This window comes from Mustela putorius, unplaced genomic scaffold (genome assembly GCF_011764305.1).
Source record: "Mustela putorius furo isolate JIRA1106 unplaced genomic scaffold, ASM1176430v1.1 tig00003972_pilon_pilon_pilon, whole genome shotgun sequence".
Taxonomy (NCBI): domain Eukaryota; kingdom Metazoa; phylum Chordata; class Mammalia; order Carnivora; family Mustelidae; genus Mustela; species Mustela putorius.
In genome coordinates this window covers 5,626,260-5,637,237 of record NW_025422115.1, presented here as the reverse complement: position 1 = coordinate 5,637,237, position 10,978 = coordinate 5,626,260, and the positions used below count along the sequence as shown (strand labels likewise).

Genomic DNA, 10,978 nt, shown 5'->3' with positions numbered 1-10,978 from the left:
TGAAAGTTTCAAATGGATATTGGGTAAGCATCTTGAAATTTCTGTTACACTCAGTTTTTCTGTCTGCAATTTGGGGATTATGACAATACCTATCTTCCAGGAGTATTGTGTTGCCTTGTACCCTATATAGACTTCATCTATGTTACCTAACTTATGTCTATCAAGAGAGAATGAAGTGGAAAAGGAAAATGATGTTGGCACTGGTATGAAGATAGATTTGACCTAACAGACCCAATGAAAAGGACTCAGGGCTCCCCAGGACTCCCAGATCACATTTTGAGAACTGCTGCTTAGAGAATCAGATTTTCCTTAGATGGGCTTGTTAACCAAGCTCCAGCATAATACTGAAAGAACATACAACCAATCCTTTTGCCTTTATGAAGTTTGGATAATATTTTTAAAGATTTTTATTTATTTATTTGACAGAGATTGCAAGTCAGGCAGAGAGAAAGGAAGGGAAACAGGCTCCCTGCTGAGCAGAGAGCCCGATATGGGGCTCGATCTCAGGACCCTGGGATTGCAACCTGAGCCGAAGACAGAGGCTTTAACCCACTGAGCCACCCAGGCGCCCCACGGATAATTTTTGTTAACAGATAATGTCCTAGTTGTTATTTTCCCCACATCTAGCATAATCTGTAATGCCCTTTCTGTGTCTGTACTTGTCTTGGCTCCTCTTCAGGAGTGTAAACCCCATGAGCGCTTGCTGCTGTTCTCCAATTCTTGACATGTGGAGGTAGACCCATAGACAGAAACTTGACAATGTCAAGATTTACTGACGCCCTGTGTTCCTGGAAAACGGTGAGGGTTAAGACCTCCCCATCCCCGGGCACCTGGGTGGCTCAGTGGGCTAAAGCCTCTCTCTCTGCCTGCCTCTTTGCCTACTTGTGATCTCTCTGTTAAATAAATAAAATCTTTGGAAAAAAAAAAAAAAGACCTCCCCATCCCTACCCGTCCACTCTGTTCTGGAAAATGACTTATTGCAAAGAACCCCCCTTCCTTCCCTGTATGGCTTAAATGAGACTCAGGGATGCCCTCCTTGTTTACCTATGACAAGGCCAAACACAAACCTTCGAAATTCTCTTTCTCTGCCTCATGAATGGTTAGCTGAGCCTCTTGCCCCACTGATCAATCAGAACAAAATGCTTGTTAACCAGCATTCCACGGAGCTGCTCTCCTTCATCTAGGCCCCTGAATGGACTTCAGTCCAGCCTCAGCCTGAGGCAACATACAGTCCCTCTTGAGAATAGGCTGGCCTCGGTAGAACGTTCTCGTATCTGTTATCCAATTCTGCCACCCTTTTGTCCTATTTCCCCACACCTGGTTCTTTTTAGCCTTACTTACTCCTCTCTATAAAAGAAAAGCCCTTTCTGCCCAACTCTTTAAATATAAATATATGTATTTGTTTATTTATTTGACAGAGAGAGAGAGAGAGATCACAAGTAGGCAGAGAGGCAGGCAGAGAGAGAGGGCGAAGCAGGCTCCCCGCAGAGCAGAGAGCCTGATTCGGGGTTCTATCCCAGGACCCTGAGATCATGACCTGAGCCGGAGGCAGAGGCTTAACCCACTGAGCCACCCAGGTGCCCCTGAGCCCAACTCTTAAGGTGCTTGCAGACCTCATAGTCAGAGAGGGTTCTCCTCATGGCAAATCTTTTTCTTCCCCTGCAATAATCTTTTTGAATAAAATCTCTCCTTAATCTGGATTTGTTTTTTATTGGACATGCTGAATGAAAGATCAGAGAGTGGCTAATTAATCAAAAATTAATTCAGCTTTGCAGATTCTGATCTGACTCCTCTCCCTTTTAATCACATTCTTAAATTCTGATGCCTAGACTTGTCAAATACACCAGGTCATGACCAAGCCCTTTGGTCCAGGAGGACAGCTGTGGCTGACAGATGGGCTTTTGGAGTCAGACATATTAGGATTTGAACTTTAATGCTGCCACTTCCTCTGTACCCTGGGTCAGGTCACTTAATGTCTTGCCTGTTGAGCCACTATTTACCGAGTATAGGCTTTGAATTGGACAGAGGTTGTGGTGAGCAAAACAGATGATAATTAGGGACAGGTGGATTCTGGCAATAAAACAAGTCCATCAAATAAGAAGTGAGAAGAAGAAACAGAATGTCCTGACAAAGCATGGAGGGAACATCTAGGTATATGGACTGAGAAAGGGACTTCTCTGAGGCCTGGAGGTCAGAAGGTCCAGCCATGCCAGCAGCTGAGAGAAGTATGTTCCTATGAAGGGCCAGGTGTGGGAGAGCTGGGTGTTCAAAAGCCAGAGAAAAGGGGAGAGTGGATAAAAGAGTGAGTAAATGGCAGAGAATGCCCTGGCCTTTGTCAGCCAAGATAAAGAATTCAACTTTTAAGTAGGATGGAAAGCCATAAAAGGGAGAGATCTTACTGTTTTAATCTTTTTGCTTTGTGGTTTAATTTGATAACTACTGAGGTGTCATTCCACACCCCCCCCCCATTAACCATTTGCATACTTTGGTGGATTGTCAGCTCATGCGCCCCACCCACTGGGCTGTTAGTGACTTTCTCATTAATTCGATGAGGTTTGTCTCAATTAAGGATTTTAATCTTTTGCGGTGTTTGTTGCATTTATTTTCCCCTGGTTACGGTTTGCTTTTTAATTTTCGTTTCTTTGGGGGCGTGGACCTTTTAAGCCTTTGTACTTTAGTGTGTTAGAGTGTTCCCCCACCACTATTAAGCTTAAGGAGTCCCCCGCCATCGACGTTGGGTGAATTGTGTTGCTTGTGGTCCGTGTTGTCGTGGTTCCATGGTTTACACTGGGGAATTTTTCCATCTTCGTGTGCGGAGAGGAACAAACTCATCCTGCGGTGGTAAGGGCTCAGGATGTGGAGAACCCTGGGTCCCAGCGGGACGCCTCAGCAGGTAGCCCCCACTCTCCCAGGAATCTGCCCCCTCGTTACACAATTGACACAGAGGGCGGGGCTAAAGGCCTCTTGTACAGGCGAGAAAGCTGAGATTCCGCAGAAAGCTGGGAATCAGCGGTAAGCCTACAGCCGAAGCGAAAACTGCAGCTGGGACCAGCTGGTGCCGCGGTGGCAGGCCGGGGGGCGGGGCGAAGGGAGGAGCGGTCGGGGAGCTGGAGCCCCTCCCCGGCCCCGCCCCTCCCCGGCCCCGCCCCCCAGCCGCGTTTCCTGCACTGACCTTGGCACAGCCCGGCTCATTCCAGAGCGCCCCAGCGCTGATTTCATTGGCTGCCTCGCTGTCCCCGCCCCCTGGAGACCTGCTGATTTTCGGGCCCAATCAGCAGGCGCGGCGGCGGCGGCGAGTCTCGGAGGATCCGGGGCGCTGAGGTACCGGGGCTGGCAGGAGGGGCCGCGGTCCTGGAAGGGGAAGCGCGCGGGCCCTCAGCGGCGCCGCGGCTCAGGGGGGTGGGCCGCCCTCCTGCTTCCGGAGGGGCGGCGACCGCCACAGTCTGCGGCTGGCCGGAGGTGGTTGGGGTGGAGGGCAGAGGTTGGAGGTCGTGCCTGTGTGGAATGTTGGGGTCCCGCCCATCTAAGCCCAGGAGCGGGCCGCGCCCCGTTTTTTTTTCGTCAGCGCCTGTGTGGGGACCGCCCTCCTTGCACGGAAAGGGCTCAGAGGGAAACTGAGGCCTTGGAGCCGCCGGGGTCCCTGGCGGGCCTTGAGCTCTTGAGCTCATTTTGGGAGCCGCCGCCTCCCTCCTCCGGGCCGGCGGGTCCGTAGGGCGCGGGCAGGAGGCGGTGGGCGGCACGGTCGCGCCGGGGGGCCCTAGCTGTCCCCGAAGGCGCCGCTCCCCTGGGCTCCGAAGGGCCCCACGCCGGCAGGTCGGAGGCTGTCATTCACCGCATTTGAGCTCTCGTTTCTGGAACCTCGCTCGGACCGCTCCGAGAGGGGAAAGCAGGTGGCGTGGCTTTTGCACTGGGCGGGGGGTGAAAATAAAACCAGGCGTGGGATGTAATGAAGGCAAGGGCAGCTGTGAGAAACTGGACGAATTTCGTAGTTCGACAGGAATTTTCTGCCCATCTTGGCCCACATACTACGTAATTCAAGCCTTCGGTATTGGAAATCAAAGTTTTTATTCTCCTAGTTCTCATAAGCAAGTGCCCTTAGTCTTGACCTTCTTGGCGAGGGGACTCTGGAGTGTGTGAAGTAGTGAACCAGAATTGTTCTGTACAAAAGTTCCGAGTTAGGATCCTCAAAGCAAGGAAGCTGGAACAGCCCTTCGCTCTCATTGCAAGGGTCCCAGCAGCGTCTTTACCCCTGAGAGAAATTTCTTTATCTGCGTGGGTTTTGGGGGACACCACCCCCAAATAAGGGGGAAAGGAAGGATTCTTTCGTTCTCTATGCAAAGGGGATGCAGTTAAGGGGAAAAGCTATTTTTTACACCCCTCCCCCTCAACCCATCTCAGTGTACGACACATTGTTTTTTGTACTGATGGTGTCTCTGCAATGATCAGGGAAAAGCGTAATCTCTAACAAGACACTTCTCTTTAATGTAGCCGCAGAGGAATGAATGTGCCTTATGTGGAATTAACCATGGGGTTTGGTTTTCAGTTAAGAAAATGAGGCAGAAGGAAGTGTTAACCAAGACCTTCCAAGGCCCAGCCATTGTCTGTAGGACTCCAACCAGCCACGTTTACATGTTTGAGAATGGTGGTGGGGACTCGGGGGACTCCTCTGAGGAAGAGTCCCACGGCGTGGCTCTGCGGCCCCGGGGCAAGGAGCGCCAGAAGAAGGGTGCCCACCACCCTCACCAGCCAGGAGCAGGGGACGTGGTGCTGCTGCAGCGGGAGCTGGCCCAGGAGGACAGCCTCAACAAGCTCGCTCTTCAGTATGGCTGCAAAGTAAGAAACCCCGCAGGTGAAGGTGCCATCTGTCCCTCGGCTCCTGCGTGCTCGGAGGAACAGAGCAATGCCCTGAAGGGTGGAGGCCATTGCTGCCCCTTCCTGACCCCCCAGAGGTGGTTTGGAGAGGCCTCTTGTAGCCGGAAGGGACTCTCCAATCTAACCAGAGATGGAAGGCAGGTGGGAGTACTTTCAATTCTGAACCTTGAGATCATGAAAAGTGAGGGTTAGGAATCTCACGTGTTGGAGCAGTTCCCTCTCTGCAAAGTACTTCTCTCCCTGCCCCTCCAAACTGAATTTCGGAAACTTTTATTTATTTATTTTTTTAAGTAGGCTCCACACCCAGTGTGGAGACCAATGTGGGGGGCTTGAACTCAAAATCCTGAGATCAAGACCTGGGCTGAGATCAGGAGCCAGATGCTTAGGGGCACCTGGGTGGCTCAGTCAGTTAGGGCCCTACCTTCAGCGCAGGTCATGATCCCAGGGTCTTGGGATCGAGCCCCAGCGGGGATCTGCTTCTTCCTTTCCCTCTACCCTTCCCCCTGGCTTGTGCTTTCTGTCTTTCTCTCAAATAAATAAAATCTTTAAAAAAAAAAAAAAAAGTCAGATGCTCAGGTAACTGAGCCACCCAGATGTCCCCCTCCGCCTCCCCCACCTTTTTTTTTTTCCCCCCCAAGCACATTTTAAGACCTACTAGAGCCAAAGATGCCAGCAGAATTTATCCAAGATTTGTTTGGTAGGCTTGCTTTTTTAGCTGCTTCACTTTTTCTGACCCTTTCTTGTTGCTTATAGCTTATTTGGTCAAGTTTTATGTCCTTTCCTAGAACTGCATGATCTAGCCTTTGTACGCTGTGTATCTGTATAACCCTGTTTCTCTCTTTAATTATGTTTTTAGCATTCAGAGTGATTAACATGGCAAAGTAAGTAGGAAAGTATTTATGGAATTGCTGCATTTTCTCCTAGATTGAAACGATTTATTTCATTTCGTTAATGACACTGTTACAACTTTCTGTGGCCTCCCCTAAGGCTATCTAACCAATATATTTTAGAAACCTTTTCCTTAGTTTCTTGTCATTTATCTAACAAGGTTCAAATGGTTAAACACATTGTATAGGATGCTGTATTTCCCAGAAGAAATAAAGAGGCTGGTCTCTAGGGACTTATTGTGGTCTCTCAGTTGTACTGAGATTTTTCTGTAGGCATACAGTGTGGTTTATGGAACATGGGCTGACAATGAATCCAACCCCACACTGAGTGGATGCAGTGGGCTTCTTGGAATACTGATGTCTAACACATCTGTGAAGATGTTACATATAATGCTTCCAAAAAGCAATCAATTTTCCAATTTAAAGTAAATATAAATTTGGTGTTAATTCACTAAGGGCAAAGACGAACAGGTCTCAAGCAGGTCTAGTTTCCAGGTGTGATCTGTTAAAAATATCTGCCACCTCAATTCAATTAGATAATAAACAGTTGCTCAATAAGTGAAATAATAGAGATGACTGATTTGAATTAGGTGTTATCTAAAGGTCTGTGGCTGTATTTACACTCTAGTTAGTGGGCTTATGAGTCAAATCTTAAGGTCCACCTCTAATGCTTTCAAGTTAAGTTCAAACATTAGCTTGAGGGTTTCTCTTTGACTTAACGGTCTGCACCAACCCTCCCTTAAGATTCGACTGTGGAAGGAGTTTGTCCTGAACTTTGTAAAACTCATAGTGCTGTTCCTTTCTCTTCCAGTCCTAAAATTGCAACAGATTTCAGTCCATACTTTCCAGCTTGATTCATGATTTTCTATATGTTTTTAATTATCACAAGTGTGTGGAATCTTCCAAAGTGTATTACCCCTAGGTCCCTTTATTTAGAAAATTAATTTATATGCCATACAGCACTTCTGGGCAAGAAAACATGGTAGAATCATGAGGACATACCTCTTTAAGTATTATAACAGTTAAAATACGTTCGGAGTGTGGAGCTGGCTGAGGCTTTGTGTTTGGGGATCCCTAATATAATCAGCTACTGAATTGGGTTCTGATGTGGGAGGGAAGTCAGCCAGATGGGGGCACTGTTGCCTCAAAAGTTAGAAGAAGTAGAAAGGGATAGAAGCTTTTTAAGTTGGCCGTGGTTGGGTTTCACCTAAAAACATTTTGTTGCGGTCACACTTTGAATTAGCAAGAGACTCTTCCAAAACTGATCTTGTGTTTTTCAAACTTGTAAATCTATATGGAAACGTGATGATTAAGCTATACATTCCGGCTGAGTTAAAGCCAAAAAACAGTTGTATTCAGCCTAAACTAATTTTGTGCCTAGGTGCGGTTTTCCAATATTCATCAGATTTGTAAGCGGGGTGGGCTTGGATCCTCTTCCAGAAAGAGCTACTTTTTGGATATTCATTCTAAGGAGTTTACATGTTTTGTGCTGTTTGTCTTCGTGGCTTTCCTAGGTCGCAGATATCAAGAAAGTCAACAACTTCATCAGAGAACAAGACTTATATGCTTTGAAATCTATTAAGATTCCAGTGAAAAATCATGGGATCCTTACAGAGACCCACAGAGAACTCAGACCCCTCCTGAGCCCATCCTCAGAGACCAGAGTGACCTTCGAGGAGCAGCCAGACCCAGATAGAGCAGCTGTAGGCGCCGGTGCCCTCTCCAGCCCACTGACAGATTTCTTTAAGGGCATTGACCAGAATATTGAGCGCGTGGTGCAGTCAGAAATCTTTTTAAATGAAAGTTACTCGGCAGAGACCTCCAATCAGCCGCTGCTCCCGACTTCTCCAAAGACCCCCACGAACGGTGCCGACTGTGGAATTCAGTGGTGGAATGCTGTTTTTATCATGCTTCTAATTGGGATTGTTTTACCAGTTTTTTATTTGGTCTATTTTAAAATACAAGCTACTGGCGAGATCCCCAGTAGCTTGAACACAACTGCTGTCCCCAATGGCTCGATGAGCGTGAGTGCAGTTCCAGGTCAAGCCCCCAGATTAGCAGTTCCAGTGCCAACTGTCCCCTCTGCAGACAGCCAGTTCAGTCAAACCACCCAGGCAGGGAACTAGCTCTTGTTTCTAAAGAATCAGGCCAGTGTTAGCATTTGGCCTCTTAATGTGGATCACCTGACATCGGTCATATCCTAGGGTGCTGCCTTTCCTTTTCTATGACCTACGGACATGTCTCAGAAGCCGCTGTTGTATTCTCCAGAACATTTGGCCCTGAGGAATAGGCTGACCTAATCCAAGGCTGTGGGAGCCAAAACATGCGCCCCCCCCCCCCCCCCCGCCATCCTCCTACATCCAGAGGTACAGGAAGAGACATTTGCATGTGACACATGCCATTTCTTGAAGGTATATAGTGGACTGGCACTGCACGGGCCCCCAAGTTGGAAGTGTTTGGAAATTGAGGAGCAGCATTGGACCTTCACTGTGGGAGCCTCTGAGGTCAGCTTTGGTCACTTTGCTGTTTGCAGTGTCCTCTGCCATGACACGTGGTACTCTTTGTCTCCCTGGCAAAGGTGCTGTCCAGTAGTGGTGAATATCACCCTGTTTTGGAGTATGACCGAATTATAATTAGCTCTATTTCATATTTGTCCCACCAGTTAGCCTTTTTGAGGCAACGTCACTTCTAGGATCAAAAAAGTCCTGAATCCGAATTGCTCTAATACTGAATAAATGGCAGGTGTGTACCTTGTACTTCTAGAACTACTTAGGGGTACACAGGCCTGCTTTAAGCTGCTGCATGGTATGGCCAGCACTTCCTGGCTAGATCATTTGGAGTTTTTGCTCAGTTTCTTCTGAAGAGCATCCCCACTGCGGTGGCTAATCAGATTACCCAAGTTAGCATTCTTGGGAAGGATTCGTGCTGCCCAGTGCCTGGAGCTGAGTAGGTGCAGAGAGGAAGAGGAGTGCCTATCGCCAAGGTCTCAACATGTGACACATCTAAGGCCAAACAGTCAATGCCAGTCACCAGTCTGGCATTGCTGAGAGCAGCAGCCCCTGGAGGTACTTGGAAGGGAGATACAGGGAGAATGGGCGTGCTTCCTGCTGCTTCCCTGACTCTAATCTTGGGAAGTCTAGAGCCGTTGCCCCAGAATCAGGCTCAGTGTTTTTCTTTGTCTAAATACACTTTATATAGTGTAGCTCATAATGTTAAAAGACCAAACCACAAGCTCCCATCAGCCAGAGGTTTTCCCGTCTACACAGCAGGTGTCTGCTGTAACATGCTGGAGGCTCAAGGGAGGCCTGGGTCAGCCTCAGGCCTTGCAGGTGGAGCAGGGGTACACGAGGTGAGGGTGAAGGCCTGTTTGTCTGGAGCCCATCTTGGTCCCATGGAAGGGTGGAAATGGGCTTACATGGTTCGGAGGAGCCTGCCTTCAGGGAGGAAGACTGCACAAATGCTGAGCTTGGAGGTGGTTTATGTCCCTGGACACATCAGGCCTAGAGATGAACTGGGAAGATTTCTTCAAGTAAGAGGAAGGGAGTGTGGTGGCAAGAGTGCTTGAAATGGGCTTCTCCTTTTTCTCCTCTCAGCTGTGTGGGGAACGATTTGCCCTGGGTTCAGTTGGTTGGTAAACTTAAAGTATCTTCAAAAGGAAATCCTTTCTTCAAAACCAAAATGGTCTTCAGGATAAAATGAACTTGTGGATCTTTGCTGCAGGAACTGCTTTGATCATGTGATTGTTTTTCCAGCCAGAAGCGTGTGCTCACTGTGCCCCTGGAGGCTGCAGGTTTCTCTAATGTATCATTAACTTCACCAGGCAGAGCCTAGAGACCCATGGGGAAATGGCTTTTGCCGGGCAAAGAATAAATATATGTATCTCTTACTTTAAAAAAATGGAATAAAATAATTTCTTCTGTGAAGAAAAATTGAGGATTCTTTTTTTTTTTTTTTTTTTCAACTGGGGTGGTAATTCAGAATTAAAAGATGTGTGACAATGTTGGAGAACATGGAGGTGCCCCTGTCCAGGGGTGTCCCCCCAGGGCTTGTGCTGCTCAAGGTCGAACAGGTGAACAGAAGTGGTAAACCAGCAGGGTCTCACTGATTGGTCTGTACAATGTGCTTTAAAGTGGTTTTGTTTAGTATACACAAGAGATACCATGAAGCTTGTTTTCTACACATTTTACTACATTTATAGTGTCTTGGGAGTTAATGTTTTAAAGAAGTAATTAGAGGGGTGCCTGGGTGGCTCAGTGGGTTAAAGCCTCTGCCTTTGGCTCAGGTCATGATCCCAGGGTTCTGGGATCGAACACCGCATCACATCGGCTCTCTGCTCAGCAGGGAGCCTGCTTCCTCCTCTCTCTCTGCCTGCCTCTCTGCCTACTTGTGATCTCTGTCAAATAAGTAAAATTTTTAAAGAAGTAATTAGATTTGATAGGAAATGTTCAGTCTTTTCATTGAACTGTAGTGCCCAACACTGTGGACACCTGGGGAATCTACGTCATCAAGAAAATGATGCTCCCGTTTTACCCTGGAGTGACAAGGCTGCAGAGACCAAGCTGAAGTCCAGGGTCACCCTGAGCAGGACTGCCCAGTCAAGGCCATGCCACAGTCCTTCCTCGGGAAGGTAGTTCTTTAAACTGCCTCTGTTAATAATGAAGTCTTCCTGGGGTTGAAGAAGAATGGTAAAGGTTCTTTTTCCTCTACACCCCTACCAGCATTTGTGATCTCTTGTCTTTTTGATGATAGCTATTCTAACAGACATGAGGGGATATCTCACTGTGGTTTTGATTTGCATTTCCCTAATGATTCGTGATGTTGAGCACCTTCCCATGTACCTGTTGGCCCTTTGTATAACTTCTTTGGGAAAATATCTATTCAGGTGCTTTGCCATTTTTTTAAATTGTTACATTTCTTTCTTTTCACTGCTCAGTTGTGTGAGTTCCTGATGTATTTGGGCTGTTAACTCTTTATTGGATATATGGTTTGCAAATATTTTTTCCCATTCCGTAGGTTGTCTTCATTTCGTTGATTGTTTCTTTTGCTATGAAGAAGGTTTTTAGTTGGATTTAGTCTTGCTTGTTTATTTTTGCTTCTGTTGCTTATGCTTTTGGTGTCCCATCCAGAAAATCATTGCCAAGACAAGTGTCAAGGAGTTTACCATAAAGGAGCTTACATTCAAGTTGTTAATCCATTTTGAGTTAATTTTGGGGAGTGGA

General features: G+C 47.4%; 1 protein-coding gene across 2 annotated transcripts; it reads left to right on the top strand.

The window, feature by feature from the left end:
• The first annotated feature begins 3,174 nt into the window (after nucleotides 1-3,174).
• LYSMD4 (LysM domain containing 4) lies at nucleotides 3,175-9,682 on the top strand. Of its 2 annotated transcripts, none has more exons than XM_045070604.1 (3): nucleotides 3,175-3,321; nucleotides 4,544-4,833; nucleotides 7,274-9,682. In XM_045070604.1, exons 2-3 carry the CDS (start codon nucleotides 4,552-4,554, stop codon nucleotides 7,883-7,885), a joined length of 894 nt encoding a protein of 297 aa, XP_044926539.1. In that variant the 5' UTR covers nucleotides 3,175-3,321; nucleotides 4,544-4,551; the 3' UTR covers nucleotides 7,886-9,682. The 2 variants fall into 2 exon arrangements, with proteins under 2 accessions (XP_044926539.1, XP_044926540.1); XM_045070605.1 differs by lacking the exon at nucleotides 3,175-3,321 and adding an exon at nucleotides 3,329-3,890.
• The last annotated feature ends 1,296 nt before the right edge of the window (nucleotides 9,683-10,978 follow it).